Source organism: Anomalospiza imberbis, chromosome 5 (genome assembly GCF_031753505.1).
Source record: "Anomalospiza imberbis isolate Cuckoo-Finch-1a 21T00152 chromosome 5, ASM3175350v1, whole genome shotgun sequence".
NCBI lineage: Eukaryota > Metazoa > Chordata > Aves > Passeriformes > Viduidae > Anomalospiza > Anomalospiza imberbis.
In genome coordinates this window covers 63,124,607-63,141,871 of record NC_089685.1, presented here as the reverse complement: position 1 = coordinate 63,141,871, position 17,265 = coordinate 63,124,607, and the positions used below count along the sequence as shown (strand labels likewise).

General features: G+C 39.9%; 2 protein-coding genes and 1 long non-coding RNA gene across 5 annotated transcripts in view; 1 reads left to right on the top strand and 2 right to left on the bottom strand.

The window, feature by feature from the left end:
* The window catches only part of PLBD1 (phospholipase B domain containing 1), a 46,530-nt gene extending 46,119 nt beyond the window's left edge, over positions 1-411 (bottom strand). Inside the window, exon 1 of the mRNA XM_068191495.1 lies at positions 191-411. Coding sequence (XP_068047596.1) covers positions 191-269 — 79 coding nt within the window. The 5' untranslated portion in view covers positions 270-411. The remainder of the gene's footprint in view (positions 1-190) is intronic.
* Positions 412-550: 139 nt separating this feature from the next.
* Positions 551-16,832, top strand: LOC137474695 (uncharacterized). 2 transcript variants are annotated; one of them, XR_010999462.1, is made up of 6 exons: positions 551-1,705; positions 5,373-6,861; positions 7,794-7,914; positions 10,022-11,118; positions 15,830-16,015; positions 16,644-16,832. It is a non-coding gene; the product is annotated as an uncharacterized lncRNA (long non-coding RNA). The 2 variants fall into 2 exon arrangements; XR_010999461.1 differs by having other exon boundaries at positions 15,830-16,832.
* Positions 2,773-17,265, bottom strand: part of GUCY2C (guanylate cyclase 2C) — a 44,298-nt gene continuing 29,805 nt past the window's right edge. For both annotated transcript variants that reach the window (XM_068191492.1, XM_068191493.1), the window contains 10 exons: positions 16,832-16,969; positions 12,478-12,566; positions 11,663-11,754; positions 9,945-10,103; positions 8,329-8,521; positions 7,764-7,938; positions 6,742-6,840; positions 5,878-5,972; positions 5,178-5,254; positions 2,773-3,379 (listed from right to left, as the gene is read on the bottom strand). In XM_068191492.1, the coding sequence (XP_068047593.1) occupies positions 3,205-3,379; positions 5,178-5,254; positions 5,878-5,972; positions 6,742-6,840; positions 7,764-7,938; positions 8,329-8,521; positions 9,945-10,103; positions 11,663-11,754; positions 12,478-12,566; positions 16,832-16,969 (1,292 nt within the window). In that variant the 3' untranslated portion in view covers positions 2,773-3,204. The remainder of the gene's footprint in view (positions 3,380-5,177; positions 5,255-5,877; positions 5,973-6,741; positions 6,841-7,763; positions 7,939-8,328; positions 8,522-9,944; positions 10,104-11,662; positions 11,755-12,477; positions 12,567-16,831; positions 16,970-17,265) is intronic.

Here is a 17,265-nt window from a genome sequence, read left to right as displayed (position 1 = left end):
GGAGCCCGGCGGTACCCCGGGACAGCCGCGCTGCCTCCGCCGCCGAGCCCGGGCCGGGCTACCCCTCCCGACCGCCTGGCAACCCCGCGGCTGGGGGCACTGGCGGGGCGGCTCCGGTGCCTCCTTTCGTCCTCCTCATCTCGGCGAGGGAGCTTTGGCCGGCCACCCCCCGCGCCCCCGCTCGCCTCACCTGCGCGGCCGCCCGCCGCCGCCCACAGGAGGACGAGCGCCCAGCAGCAGCGGCACACACCACCGCCCGCCCGGGCCATGCCGCCGCTCTCCCACGACTCCTCCGAGCGCCAGGAGGCGGCGGGACTTTAAGAAGTTCCCTCGCTCAGGGCAGGTCTCGCCGCTGCCCCCGCCTCCTCCGCCGCCCGCCCCGGCCGCGGCGCCCCGTGCTGGAGGTGGCCGTGCCGGAGACGGTTGTTCCCCGGACCGGCCGCCGGGATGTGCCCCGGGAGCGCCGGCATCTTTTCTACCCCGATACGGGTTTGGAGACCCCAAGGACTGGCTGAGGTGTGGGAATCACTCCTGGCCGAGGTCCGGCCTCGCAAGGTAGTGAAGGCGGGTCCCCAGGCAGGTGCCTGTGGCGTCCCTGGACTTCCCGAGGGTGATTAACCTTAGAGGGGCGAAGGTTTACCAAGAACGGCCTGCGAAAAGACCCAAGGGGAGTTGGGCGATGCCTTGTCAAAATAAGCGTTTTGCATCACAGGAAGGGCAGCTTTCAGCCCTGCTGGGAACAGCAAACTGCTCTGTGTGTCCCAGCAGAAGAAATGAGGGACAGAACGTTTCCTAGGGTTTACGGATAGAGACAACTTTCCTTGGGGTTTTCCTTTGCGCCCGTGATTCAGACCGTTTTGAGGCACTGCGTTTTTGTCTCACCCAGTGTTAGGTATTCTGCCGTTATCCGAAAAGGGCCATTATTTGGACTTTCAGTAATGTGTTTCAGTAATTAGTTAAGACAGTTTGAATATGATACCGGTGCCTGTAATAGCCTCATATAACAAGATCACATGCCAACCAGTTCAGGCCAAGTAGCAAGCCTTGGCCCCAAGCCCTGGGTAAGAGCACTGTGTCACCAGGCTGCAGTGATCCTTCCATACCTATCACCGCTTTGTTCTGGGCTATTTTTCACATAGAAGGAAAAAACAGACATTCAAACCAGAAACCAGGATTAAAAAAAAAATGTAGTCAACGTTGATTTTATTGTGGTGTGTAGGTAACAGATACATGCATGGACAGAACCATGTGAAAAAGAAATCTACCAGAAGATGGGTCCATCAACTCATTGCTAAGGTAACTATTTCTCTTCACAAAATTATACAAATTTTTAAATCTGAAGAACACAGGAAAGAGAAGGGCTGCTGAAAACTAAGCACTTGTTTTGCAGTAATTTTCTCAATGTCAGCAGACATGTGCTCTAAAATAATTTGTATCTCAGGGGTGTCAAGGAACCCATAAAACTATTTTTAAAAAGAGGAGTTAGATCACTTGTATCACTTCAAAGATCAGAACAGCTCTGCTTGGGGCAATCATAGTGGTCATCTTCAGGCTTGACAAGTCCAGCACTTGTCACTACATTGGAGCTACACTTGCTGAGTGTTTCAGCCACAGAAACCAGAATAGCCCAGCAGTGTCCAGTAGTGCAGCAGTCACACCCAGGAACACAGACACAGAGACAAAGCTTGTGGATTGACACCATGAGGTAGGAAATAGCAGACTTTATATTTTTATTGTACTCATACTCTTTTTAATGCATACCAGTTTTAGAACATCAGGGTTTGTTTTTTGGTTTTTTTTATCCTCATCCCAATGAATGTTTCCATTAGGACACAGAGGATGGTATGGTATTAATGCCAGTTTGAGTTTCAGATGGGTTATGTATCATATGAAAGCTGTGCCTGTTGGGTACACAGTTTCTGCATTTGTCTGTATCATGTTCCTGAGTGTAGGAATTTATATTTATTATTAGATAAGAGTATAAGCCCTACAGAATCTCATTATTGGTTTTTTCCAGTAATCTTTGCACTTCAGATCTATTTACATCTACATTGTTCTTTTAATGTGTATGTGTTCTTACAAAGCCAGCTTCTCTTAGAAAGAAAAAACAGAAGCAACTGGGTTGCTCTCTTTTAATTCTTTTAATGTTGTTTAGTTGAGCAAAAATACTGTTCAAAACTATAAAATAATGATTTTGCACCAGTTTTATTGTTTGAATACTGACCAATATTTGACAACAGTGAAAGTAGTTCTGCTTTGAAAGCCAACAATGCACAAAAGGCCCTTGCAAAAGCAGATGTTCTTCACTCACGAGATGTTATTTCTTCATGTGAATGCTGATTTTCTTTTACATGCAGCCCCTGTCGTTTTGTTGCTTTTTAAAGCTGTTTAGTAATACCAGTGCCACGGTGTCAGTTGAAGAATGAGTCATCTGAGTAAAACCTTCTTGACTGTAAAACTGCATCCAAAAGTTGAATTGAAAAGGTCTGAGGTTAAGAAGTCCAGATAATTTTATTTCCTTAATTTCTGTTTCACTTCTTCTTTGAGGGCAGAAGCAGAACTGGTGAAAAGATATGAAAGTGTCTTGTTTTGCATGAATGAGTTTCATTTTTCAGGCCCAGGAGATTCAGCTAAACTTTACAAATCATACTTCTGGAATAATCTCCCAATGTAAATAACAGAAGTGTTGTCTCTTGAACAAAGTCAGCTTGATTCAAGAAAATATGTGAAACACAGAGGAAAACAGCAGAAGAAACAAAATAGCAACATATCCAGATTTTACATATGATATATTTAATTATATTTTCAAATATATTACACCAAAGCTTTCTTCAAATAAAAATTACAAATTAAATACAACATCTAAAGATCATGGCAAATTAAGGATTTGCTGTGAATATTTTCAGAAGTGGATTATTGAACAGGCTATCACAGTTTAAAAAAAAACCTAACTAAAACAAAACCCCCCACTATTTTCCAGACTCAAGTGCAAACATTTTCATTTGCCTCTAATCATGCTGCATATGTCCTAACAAAGTCATACAACAATTTCAATGTTACAGTGAAGAGAGGTTTGATTTACTGAAAAGGACGCTTGAAAAGGTGTTTTCTTTCTCCTCTAGTTGTGTCTACAAGCCTCCAGCCTCCACATGAAGTTGTCCAGAGAGTTGCTGCAGCTTTTTGAGTCATACTAGACATCCAGTTTTAAATATATGTGGTAAAATTCTCTGTGCTGACCAGTTGCAGGTATTCCAGGGTACCTGATCGCTGGCTACCTACCCGCGAAAGCTCCTGTGCTTTGGATCCTTCATTTTCCCTTTTCTGAAGACTATTGGTTATCATCTCTGCTAAGTCATCGTGTAACCGCTGCTGATTCTCCCTAAAATCAACAGGATGGGGAAAAAATTCAGTGATTCACATGTTTTTGGTGATCCTCAGGTCCCTAGAGATTTTTAAACATTTCTATTCCCATGTTTATCTTAATGACAATCACACACTACTGATAAAAAGTGTGGGCAGGACCAAATTCCAGTTCTGAATTTAGGAACAGAAGTCAGGATTTTCATGTGAGTTTTCCAGATAGTATGTATCAGTGTCTTTGCACAAGAGATCTGTAGCTGTGTTATTATTGACCTTAAAAAGTCATGATCACTTGCACAAAAAGGAAGACACAAATTCAATCCTAAAATAGTTTGTAGCTCTCAACACCATTACTGGCACCAGGACTTTAACTATTCAGCTTCAGGTGGCCTTCAGTAATAGAGTTGCCATTGTTTCAGAAATTTCTTCAGTGTATTTGGCTTTTGTGGAGTACCCCACATATGACAATTTTTAAGGGGCAATCGTATATGACGAAGCAAAAACAAAAACATCACTGCAATCCAGATCAACAGGTACTTTCAATAGCTGGATTCCAGAAGATTGCCAATTCAATAATTCTGGTGGTCTCAACAGATCATATTAGTTTCAAAAAAGGAGTTCTGAGTTTACAAAAGAGACGTATCATGAGGTAGTCTTGACAGCATTTCCTGCTCAGCCCAAACTCTTGTACTTTCCATTTAAAAAATAACAAAGCTCATGAGATTCTTTAGCAGATAAAAATTTGATTATTTCTGTTTTGCAAATACCCTGAGAAAACCCTCATATTCCACTTAGTCTCCTCTTTTCTCTTAGGGAATAAATGGACAGAGAATTTTATTTGTGCAAAGGACACACTGTAAGACTCAAAACTTACAGTAGAAGCAAGCTGTACTTACTTATGCATTTCAGGACAAGGGATCCCCATGTATCTGGCAAACACCAATTTGCAATATCATTGCTTCAATTTGTAATTAAACACTGTCATTTTAAAGCAGGTGGCAACAAATTCCCACTTAGTGAAGAGCAACTGTACACAGGTGTTTAGAGCAGAAAGTGAGGAACTTCCACATTTAGTGAGTTTGCAGGAAATAAAGAGGTACTCATATCAAAATATACACTAAAAAATGCAACAAGTTGTCCTGACTTCAATTTTGCATAGTTGCTCAAAAACATCACTTCCGCTGTTGCTGTATTTTATTCAATTCTAATGCAAAATGATGGCTCAGTTCCAGAACATCAACCTCCTATTTTTTTTATTGTTAACTTCTCTAAATGTTAGAAAGTAAGCTCTTGTTTAATTTTTAAAGGCTATATTCCTGTGCAGTACTTTGGTGGACAGTAACTTTGTCCACCTCTTGTAGCAGAACAGTGCTTGAAATTCTGCAAGTTTCATTCCTCTTACCAATTCCTCCACTAGAGTTCACAGGCACAACAGAGCTGCACACTCAGTTGTGGTTATCCTCTTCCTGTAGTATGACACACAGGTGCCACTAGGACTAAACTTGAGGGAATATTAATGTTTTTAATTTTACTGTCCATCTCTTGCTCTTATCACATCAGCAACTTGTCCTGTAAGTCTTACAACCTTTCCAAGGCAAAGAACCTGCTAAACATTTATATAGATAACCTTCAGCACTCACACAGTCCCATGTAATGAATATTTACATGTTTATATGCACATATACTATCAAGCCTCTAACAACTGAAGGCAAATTCAATGGTATAAAAAATCCACAAGTGCCAAGGAGGAATAATAAAGGATAAAGTGCAAAGAATGGGAATTTCTCCTCCCTTTTCACATAAAAAGATTATCTTACGCAGAAGGAGGTGTTGGGAGATTGTATTTCTTGTCCTCAGTACCCGTCAACCAGTAGGTAATTTCTGTTCCTCTGCCCTAAATATACATGACAAAGAAGAGAAAGCACAGTTTTGGGATTAGAATGCAATTTCCTGTAGGTAATTTACTTAATACTCTCTTGCACATTGCCATGTTTGCCTTTGCGTTTTTTCAGTAACTGATGCTGACAGCAAAGGATTAGAAAATAGATGTGAGAAGAAGAATGGGGCAGATGCAGCTGCACACTCACTTCCTTGTTCCATGACCTAAAACACAAGTCGTGGGAGAGATGAGCTGTGCTGCCTGCCATTAACTCCCAAGGACAGACAAGTAGAATAGATTGAAACAAATGGATTGGTAGATATTGGAGCATTAACATATTAATACTAGATTCAGCTTCCCTTTCAGCAGATGACTTCACTCTACAATCTTCTGTTCCACATAGCATATTTCATTTATTTTCCACATCTTTATGTTGTTTTAATGTATGCGTTAGGGAGCTCTTCATTGCCTGCATTGTCTTTATAGAAGTGTCTTCAACCACTAAGAGACTGTGATACCAATTTTGATCAGTAATCCTTGTTCCCCAGCTGTTAATAAGTTGTGGGCTACTCTCAGCTATACAATGCTTTTTACAGTTCCTCTTCTCTGTGTTCATGGTTGCACATGGTAAAGGTTACCTTCAAGTACGTTTCTCCTCTCTCTTCATACTGGAATTGGCAGTCTGTTCTTTTCAGGATGTTAATTGTGGAACCGCTTACATGAATCCTTAAAGCTAAAAAAATAAAGAGACAATGAAATCTCAGCCTGGAAACATCTCACATACATTAAGCATATGTGAAAACTGGTGCTATAACAGAAGCTCCTTCAATTGTTATCATCATAAATTCTGAGAGCCAAATTAAATGAGAAGTAATTACACTGCTGTTATGAAAACTCTGACTGCACTACAGAGCATATCCAGGCAGGAATAGCTGGTACAGCCCTTGATCTGAAATACAGATGACAATGGTATCTGTAGTAGTTAGATGTCAAAAGGGAAAAGAATAATTGTGAGTGACCTATATAGAGAATGCTCATGTGAAGACACTGGCCAGAAGGAGGAAAAACTGGCTCTCGACACAGTTCCCTAATGATGAAGTTGATGACATAACTGCTTCAACTTAAAATACAGAGTCAGTATATTTACATAACAAAGCTGTAATTTAATTCTAGGTCAAACTAAAATCTGTGGTTCATAGAGTAAAATCAAATTCCAGACACATAAGTATCATATCTTTCAGAGGAACTCAGGCAGTGAACCAGCCTAAAACTCCCTGTTACCAGCACTGAAGCATGAACAGGGAACAGCTCTTCATTGCCCAGTGAAGTGCCCACTGTCACTTTGGACAATTAAATAATTGGTAATCAAAACAAATATGGCTTCTTTAACACTTCTGCAAGCTGATAATATACTGTTCTCAGCTGAAAACAGACACGTCAGTCACAAACTAACCAATAGCCTTTGGTCCTGTTTACACTGACAGCTAAAATAAAATCCTTACGCAAGCCTGTGGATTCCATCCGCGAAGCTGTGTTTACTGTATCTCCAAACAAACAGTAACGAGGCATTTTTATTCCAACCACACCAGCTGCACATGGGCCTGGAAATGGGATTCAGAGAGGTAAAAGGGTGAATCAAGAAACTTGATTTATTTGGCAGGTGTCTCATTGCTGCAAAGCAGTGCAGTGCCTGGGGAAACGCTGCATTCCTCACCAATGGCAATACTTTCTACCTCACTTCCCACAGTATCTTGTGGTCTCCCACTACAAACAAAATCTTGCTCCGTTATTCTTGCATAATCCAGTAATATAATAAAAAGGACACAGCTGCACAGTGTTAATCGTATTTAAGCAGAGTTTCTGTGCAGACAAAAAGAAGTACATTTATTAACTGTCAGGTTTGGAAGCAAGAGAAAACTAGAATAAGCTTCATTATGCAAGGGTGAATAGTAATGCCTCAAGAGGCTTCCCAGTGCCTCAGTCACTTTCTCTGATGTGTTCCTCCTCTGGTAACTGGTGTTGATGTGGTTGAGGAATTTCCCAAAGTTGTTGCACTATCTGGAGTTCCCCTTTGACAAAAAGTATTTTTATTGATAAATTAAACCTTTAAGTCCCACCCACTCAAAAAAAGTTTTGCCTCCAAAAGCACAAAATAGAGGTTTGCATTTTTTGCCTGGATAAGCATAGCTGGCCATGACTGATCTCTGCTTCACTCAGAGAGAAATAATCTGTGAAGGCTTATTTGATACAACTGGTTTAATCACACCAGAAACAGTGGCTATTGCTCATACTAGCTACTGACTTAGGCTGTAAATTAATGGGTATGGGCTATTTCACAGCAGCAAGAGCAAAACCGTGACTTAATATTTACTCTGTTATTCTTCTTCTATGAACATTTTTTTCAACCTGATTCTTCATGAGGAGGGCAATTGTGCATGGTGTATTCCCAGACCTTGTATGGGTGTTAATTCTGTGCAAAACCAGGCCACAACATTGTCATTGTTGATCTAGCATTACTGTATACCAGAGTGAATTCCAATGCGAATCCAAACAGGCAGCCCTGGCAGATGTCTCAGTTCAAAAGATCCCATGAAGCTGAGGATGTCCAGAGCCATCATGGAGATGTCCACTGCATGCCGGTTGCCATTCCTCTTTGGTAAACCACTCACCACCATGTAAGCATCACCAATGGTCTCCACCTGTGGAAATAAAATCAGAACTCACTGTTTCCAGACATAGAAAAGTACATCTTCAGATAAAAGCAGAAAGATTTTATCAGATCCTCTTTTTCATCACTAAACATTTCTTCCCCTGAGAACAGGATTTTTTTAGTTTAAGGTAGCTGACATCATTTGGGTATATGAGTGTTTATAACTATACCCAGCACTCCAATTAATTAATGTCTGACCACCTGCTGTAGGAAATTTGGTATAAGTAGGCACAGTGAAAGCATATTTAAATGAAGTAATCCTAACCTATTTTTCTCTCTTTTGCTTTGCTTAGAAGGCAGATTCCCAAATCCACCACATCATGCAATTTGATTTGTGTGTCCACTGGTTGTAAATATGCAGAAGTACAGAGCTAATCACCTTGTAAACATCATGATGGTCAAGAATGTGGTCAAAGTTCTTGTAGATATCGTTGAGCATATCTACCACCTCCATAGGGGTGCTGTATTTGCAGAGCGTGGTGAAGCCAACAATGTCACTGAAGTAGATAGTGACTTCTTCAAACAGCTCTGGCTCTACCAGGCCAGTCTCCTTCAAAGACTTTACTACTGGCCTGTGGAAATAGAGAAGGCAGAAATACAGATGACTAGGGTTTACTATTGAAGGTATTTTTTCATGCAACCCAATCGCAGTATTGCTTTCTGTGTAGGAAACTGAAAACTGCCATTGTAATCACATTTTAGATGCCATAATGCCTTTAAGCCAGGGACCTCAAAGCACTTACAAATGGTAATTAATGCACTACAGACTTTCAAACTCCAGGTGTCTGAATAGCCATGAGGAAACTGTGACAGAGGCAACTGAGCTTCTTGGTTAAGGTCAGAAACAGGGATATTGAGTCAAATTTTAAACTGAAATTCTGAACTTCTTGACATGTAGACCTACATTCTACCTATACAATAAGTAAGAACAGACACATTTTTCTGTTTTCCCAGCACAGAAGTAATTTCATTATAATAATTACATCAACTCATCCAGATTTGAGATGAGGTATCTTAGTCTGGTAATTTATGGAAGAAGAATTCAATACCATGATAGTCAATGTCTATTCAAGAGGGACCTTCTTTTCTTACAATTCTAAATCCAGGGAAATATCTGTTCCTAGTGGTGTTATTAAAAGACAAGAAATGAAAGAGACCCAGAAAATTATTGGTTTTGCACAATACTGTGTTCTATCTACAATGAAATGGTAACAGAGTGGTAGGAACAACAAAGAGTGGAAGGAGACATGAATTCCTTGTTGCACTGTCTATACAGCCAGACCATTCCTGATTTCCCCCAAAACTGGACCAAACACACACATTTTTCTTGGTGATGAGTCATAAAATCAATAAACCGACTACTCAAATACCCTTGAAACTAGTAATGACATACCAGGATAGTTTTACTATTCCAAATATGTGCAATACCAAAATTACTGGTATTGCCAATATTAGAATGTCAATAATACTTTTCCTATAGCATACTCTGAAGAATCCATCTAACCCAGTATGGCCCAGCCAACCTCAGCCCCTCTCTTGCATTGCTAAATCCCAGCCTAAAGTTAGACTCCACTCTTCAGCTGAAGACACTCCTTCTAACCAGCAAGGTACTGGAGCAGAGCAGAGCTCTGTGATGTGGGATCACTGTAGATCTGTGAACCAGCAAGGTACTGGAGCAGAGCAGAGCTCTGTGATGTGGGATCACTGTAGATCTGTGATCCCTGGAAGGCAGTGAAAGAGAGGCTTGTGCTGGAAAGGGGTATCCTGTGCATGAAGAAATGTTGAGCAAGATAATGGGTCCCAATACCATCTTGGCATGAAACTCTACCATAGGGTGGAGTGGAGAGCTCAGGGACAGCTGTTTCTTCTTTCTTTCCTCACAGGACTAGATTAGATGGGAAGAAAATAGAACATAAACATTAATCCTATCCCCTACTCTGCAATAATCGGGTGTATGTAAATAAAATGCCAGCGAAAATCCTCTTGGCCAGTTACCTTGGAAGTAACATGAAATTAAGCCTGTCTGCTCTGTCTCTCTCTGCTTTGTACAGCTCTGTCCTTTCCTCCACCAGGTGTTCCAAGTTCCGGGAGTACAGCTGTAGACGCCGGATCAGGGTATCCATGTAGCTTTCATTGGTCTGGCCATGGAAATTACTGTAAATAACAGAATTACACAGGAGTCAAGAAGAAAGACTTGTAGATGGACATTGTTGAGGGAAGCTAAAAGGAGGCAAAAAAGCAGCAGCAGAAAACTTCTCTAGTGTTTGACTTCCCTGTAGTTAAAATGCAAATTGCCTCAAGTGCATCATTCTTTTGCTTGCTTGGAGGCCTTACACAGATGAATTGAAAGTCTGTAATCCACACTTGTCAGTTGTAGCTGGTAATTCTTAACGCACCCTTCAATCACCTAACCCTGCTAATATTGTCAATTACAGATTACCCTAGGTAACCCAGGAACGTTCATTTATAAAAAGTAACTGAGAAGCTCAGATTCTGAGAGGAAGCTAAAAATAGTAGGTAAAAAATTGCACATAATGTTTAGATGGGGACTTCAGCAGAAGAATTAAGACAATTTGAGACTGTCTTTTAAGAAGACTGAAGAATACAGTGGAACAATGACTAGCCCCAGGGCTAATTTTACTCACAAAATCCTGCTGACTTAAGCCTACTAACCCCTGGAAACAGAAGTGTGGTAACATGAGCCACTCAAACCCCTGTTTGTATGGGCAGCCTGCACTCACCAAAGCAGGCTGAAAGTAATTGGGACCAGGCTGACTGGAAAGGTCAGATTGGTATTCTGTCCAACAGGACTTCAAAATCACTCTTACTTTAAACAAATTTTTTATCAGGGATTCATCATCTTAGACCCACCCATATTGCATGTGACAAGAAGCAACCTCTTTGCTTTTGCAGCACGGAGGTTTAGGAGCTGAACCAGGGGACCTTTATATTCAGCTGCAGAATGGTTATTCAGCTGATACATTGTTATGCATAGTACAGCTGTCCTGCCCATGTAAAGTGTAAAATGGAGGTGTTGGGGTTTGTTGATTAGGAGAGTCTTAAAAACAGCGGAGCAATGTCCCAGGAGAAGTGATTAAAAGCTCACGGTATGGTCATTGGAATAATTCATTCAGACCAAATTCTTCAGGATCAGTGCAGCATTGTCCAGGTGAAAGGCCTGTGTAACCCCACAGGGTTTATCCAGCTATGACCCTTATTATTTTCCCACAACTTTTTACAACCAAAGCCGTGTAATAAATATTTCTTGTGAGTTACAACTCAGCACTTCTAGTGAGCTTAATTTGAGACCATCAAAACTTTCAAATCATCATTCAAACATCTATGTGCATTCATTTACCAAAACTGAGATGACATGAGTCACTATCCAACTCTTGACTAGAGACAAGGGAGGGAATAACTTGATTGGTTTAAATTCCTAATTATTCAGCTTGCTACTTTCATAATGTACCAATCTGAAGTATGGTGATCATCTCAACCTCACTCAGCTAGGAAATTATACACAAGTGTATGTATACATAACATATGCACATGCTCACTTACTTTTCTGCCAAAGAGTAAAAGAGGACCTAAGTGAAGACACTAGCATTTTCCACTGACTGAATCATAATCATATCAATTTACACACTTAAAAATATGAGCTTTCTAATAGAGGAGGAGTGTGGAGCTTCTAAAAAAAAGCTCCTGCTACTCACCTGAATATTTTAGCCAGAGTACTCTCAATTTTCTTAAAGTCAGGCCTTTTTTCTGGATCTTCCTCCCAGCAGCTTTTCACTAGTGTATATACCTTCAAACAAAAATTTAAGGAAAAGTCTACCTGAGTAATGGATATAGACAGAGAGTAGTGCTAAACAGCACTAGTTCATTGGGGAATTTCTGGTTACTCTTGACTAGCAACATATTAAATTGTGTGACTAACTGTATTGAACCTGTGGTTAGAACACTCATTGCAGGCATCTCAACTCTGTGATGAGTAGTGACATGATCTTACCTTGCATTTGCAATACACAAATGAAAGGCAAGTAAATGGATCCAGTCTTGCAGACTGATGTCAGACACAGTTACTGACATGGTGGTAAATGCTGTGGTAATTATATTTCCAATATCCCATGCTGGGATTTTTCTGAAACTGGTGATTCAGCCAAAAAGAATGGGGCTAATTGCTGAATATGTGAATTTCTACAATACAGACATTTTCACTCATGCAAGAAGCCATAGGGGCTTATACCAGTGAAGAGAGGTATACTTGAGGAGCAATTCATCCCATCTCAAGGATATCTAAAATAGGTCAGAAGAGTGGCACCATAAGTGTCTGTTTCTTCACAGTGAAATAATTTCCATGACTCGTGTTTCAAATTTCTACTAACAACTATAGAATGCAATTTCTTCCCACAAATTAGGTCATTTGGCATAAAATGCATAGCTTTCACCTTCCCATGATCATAGGCTTTAGTTTGGCCAGGACTTCCACTCTTCACCCAGAAAATGGCTTCGTTAATTATTAGCTTACTTCCATCTGTCTTTCTCCCACAGTTTCCAAGGTCAGGTCTGGTCGGAAAGGCTTTACTCCTTTGCCACTCTCCACTCTGTAAAGTTTCTCTAGTACATGAAAAAGATTACAGTTTTAGACAAAAAAGCATAAGGACATTTATTGTCTATAGCAGTCTATGATGCTACAAGGTACTGTACAAACAGCAGTCTTGACAACAGTTCCCTCATTTTGATGTAAATTTCAACTTTGGAGCTTTTGTAAATACATGGCACAAGACCAAAACAGGTTGGCTGGAAGGTCCCTAAAAACAAACAGAAATGTACATAAGTATTTACTGGTCACAGTAGACACAGTTATGGCATCTTCCCAAATGAATGTTGGGCATTATTAGTGTGCCTCTCAGCATGAAATATAATTATAGTAAAAAACAATGTGAAAAGCCTATTGCAACTTGATCAAAAGTGTGGAGACATACGCCGCTCATTAAAGCAGTTCAAATCATCCTGCACATGCTTAACTTCCTTAAAACTAAGCTATTAATATAAATAGGTTAAAAGTATTGCATTTGTTAACTCATTTGTACTCCTAGTCATTAAACCCATTCTATGAAAGTTATTTGGACTCTGAACACATCGAAATCAGGCTGCATTTGCACAATTCAATTTAAGCACAGTATGAGAGAGCTAAAGCAAAAATATTTTCCTTTGTCTTTCTCCTGCAGACTTCAAGAATTCCAGGGAAGGGAGGTGTTTATAAAAAGAGAAGTAATTTTTTCTCTCTAGAGTGAAGGGAAATTGAAAGGGATCTGTGAATCAGAACAGATTATTTATATTAATAATGTCTGATTATATTTGGGATACAATTTTACTGAGGGAAGAATATAATGACATGAGGAAGATTTGTAATTACACTGGTCAAGGGCAGCTACAGATGCCTAAATATCCCCAGTGTGCATGATCACCCCAAAATGATATAACAGCTTCCAACTTTTTGGTTCAGAAATTACAGACTAGAGAAGGAGCAGGAAACTTGAGTCTCCCAAATGCTATAGAGTGGAGAAACTGCTGAGAAGTCTTCTGTGGGCTAAGAAACAAGAAAATCTGTGTAGGGCTCATGTATGCAGGAAGAATGTGCTGGATTTCTATGCTTGGACGCACACCTGAGAGAGGAAGTAACAGCACCTATTAGCAATACTGCAATTAGTCAGTGACAGAAAGTAGTGGAACAAGGAGACAGCTTGAATTCAGTGTTGGTACATGGCAAGATTTCACAGTCTTGAGCAGTGAATGAGGTGTTTCTGCAGAAGAGTGGAGTAACCAGATGGGGAACAGCTTCTTGCAGAGATGTCAGTGAAGAGGACTATGACCTACTTACTTCTACACATTAGAAATCCGGTTCTGTATACCTGTCATGGGACTTCTTCTCTCTCATTAGCAGCAATATTATTGTACATTAAGTTGATTGATACATATTTTCATGTTGAGAAAATTGGCTCACTGAGTAACTGAAAGAAGAATTTAATTTTTCTAAGTTGGTGGATGGAGCTCAGGTATGGGGTTTTTTAAATAAGTATTTTAAAGTCTGAACATAGCCTTGCTGCTGCCATTTAAGCCTGGAGAAGCAGTTGTATCAGTTATCCTGAAATATCAATATCATGTCTTCTAATTTGTAGAGACTAACTTCTGATAGCCTAGCCATTGAAAGAGTTTCTCTCGTAACTTAAAAACCAAATTAATAACATACAACAGGGACATTTCTTTGTCCACTACCACTGACTCTAATTTGGTACTTTTTCCCCTCTTTTTATCTTGGACATTTATAAATTAATGGTCACCCCAAGTTTAAGCTACTGTCTTCCAAAGTTAGATGATGCCACAAGCAAAATGCAGAAGTGTTTGAATAAGTGTGGTTCACTGTCTTGCTCATCTTGGGTAATGAATTAACCAGGCATTTAAATGAGGAGGCACTTCAGCAATACGTAATAAAACTAATTCCTTTCTGTTACCTGAAATTTGATGAACTGATGAACACATTTTACTCAAATTTCATAAACAAAAGTCAAGAATAATACCAGAAGCCATTAGACCAGCAATATGTATCTTAGACATCTAATAATGCTTTTATGGAAAAAAGGTTTTGTGGAGAAAACAATCTCCTCAGTGAATGGAAAATGTAAAATTTCATCTGAAATTTACAAAGCAGATTATTTTTTTAAGTTACAGTGGACCGAGATTTAGCAAAGAGATTTCACGCCTAGTAAATTTATTGTAGTCTCACCTCACGTGCTAATATATAACCATCTCCAGCAACATCACTTAGGTGCTGTTAGGTACCTTGCTTAGGTGCTACAAAATTTTTAAATTCCATGGATAACCCTCTTGCTGTTAATCTTTCAAGACAAGATTACTCTGTTGAAAGGGACAGTCTTTCCAAAAGGACAGAATACAGCATTAAGATACAGGTCAAAGATAAAACAAGGAACCAGGTTTTGGGTGTGACAGTCAGGGTCAAAGACAGAGCAGTGAGGATGCAACAACATCTCAGAAAAGCAAAGAAACACAATGTCTGAGGCTAACTTAATACCATTAACACAACACAGAAAGACTGCAAATGCTCAACAAGCCATTAAAAGAATGTAGTTTGCTATGGATTTGCTTGACAAGTCAAAATGAGCAAGGTAGGGCATTGCACTTTCCTTTCTCCATGTTGGCAATATTTGTAAAATTCTTGCATTCATAAGAATTGTGCCTGCCTCTTCCCAAGAAATAGGAATGGAAAGGCTTTATTTTCTCTACCTTTAATTAAGCATGGAATCCTGAAGAGTTTGGCTTAAGGAGAACAGCCATTTCTAATCTCCATTAGATCTACATTATATTATAGATTTGGTGATGTCAAAAACTGTGTTTCCCCAAATATGAACACAGATTTGTTATAATGTAGGATGATGAACATGCCCCAGAAATTATTCTCAAATGTGACTCAGTAAAAGAGCTATTAGTCTGCCGAGCTGCCGCTCTAGATGTTTTAACTAATGTGAGGCAGATCTAACAGAATGACTCAGAGGTAAAGGCTATGTCTAAATTTGTTGTTAGTAACTGTTGTTAGTCACTAGGAAAATCCCAAACCCACATGTTTCTCTGGCAGTTTTAGGATATAATAATGCCTGGATTCTTGGAATTGGGATTGACTGGGCTGGATAGGGGTGGATATTGTCCTGGTTTTAGCTAGGGTAGTTAATTTCTTCTCAGAAACTGTTAGGGTGTTGTGTTTTTATTTTGGAATAAGAATGGTAACACACTGATGTTTTGGTATTTTGCTAAGCTGTATTTATCCTAAATCAAGGACTTTTTTGTTTTTTAACTTGTTTCAGGTCCCCTGCCAGTGAGGAGGTACACTAAAGAAACTAGGAGACAGCATAGCTGGGACAGGTGACCCAGACTAACCAAAGGGATATTCCACACCACAGAACATCATGCCTGGCATATAAACTGGGGAAAGTTACCTGGAAGGGAGGATTATCTGTGTTCAGGAAGGGGAGTCTGGTATCAGTCAGCAGGTACTGACCAATTTCATTGTTCATCACTTCTTTTTCCCTTTTTATAATCATTAGTACTATAATTTATCATTAATATTGTATTTTACTTCATTTTCAATTATTTAACTGTTCTTATCTCAACATATAAGTTTTACTTTGATTCTCCTCCTCATTCCACCAAGGGTAAGGACAGTAGAGAGGGGGGGTTGAGCAAGCAGCTGCATGATGCTTAATTCCCAGCTGGGCTTAAAACCACAACAGCTACTCAAAAACAATGTCACAAAATGCACAATACAGGGTTTAATAGATGCACTACAGGAGGAGATGATTTTTCTGACAGAAGTTAAATTGCTAAAGTTAATTATAACCAGCTTGAATGAAGTCTGAATTGCCAGTTTTTAAATGCCAACTGTTCTTGTGTCATGCAGCTGAGTTTTTGTTTTTCTGTGTTGACAATGCTGATTTATGCTGCCTAAAATAAATGGCATATTACATGTTGTTTACAAGTCAAAACAGAAAAACCTTTGAGGCCTTTAAATGTTACAGTAACTCCGGACAGCATTGTATAATGTTAACTTCTGTAATGCTGTGCTCCAGGTGAGAAGGGAAGAGTAAGGGCAAGAAAACTCAATGCAAACTTTATTTACAGAAGAAGTAGGGACACTTGCCCCCACTGTGAGATCTTTCAAACAGGTTCTTCGTTCACCACACAGAGAAAGGAGCAGCTGTTCAAACACTTATCAGAGACAGTGCCTTTCACAAAACATGGAGAATAGACCAGTTACTGCTACAACCATCCCAGAACGGATGCAATAGAGGAGAAATCTGTGGAATTACCTCTGTTGTCCCAGCAGTGTCTGGTGTAGAACGTCTCTCTGCGTAGGATGATTTCTTGGGCAATGATCCCATAGCCGTATACATCACCCTTCTGAGATACATCAGCATGCCGGAGATGCTCAGGAGCTGTCCACAGGTCTGAAGATACAGATGCAATGTCAGATGAGGTAAAGGGGAAAGGAGAGAAGTACTTGCAAAAAGGGTGGTCCTTCTCAGACCATCCACTGGCTATAATGATATTTCCTTTTACTCTTTTCATATCCAATCCAGAGCCCACTGGTATTATATATTTCCTACTTTAGCATTTTCCTTGAGAAGCTGACATCAATACAGGTTAAACCTCTGATGTAGTTTTTAATTTTCTGGGATTTGCTGACCCTGCTACTTTCCACTGTGGATGCAGACTCTTACACCTTCAGAAAAGTTATGTTAAT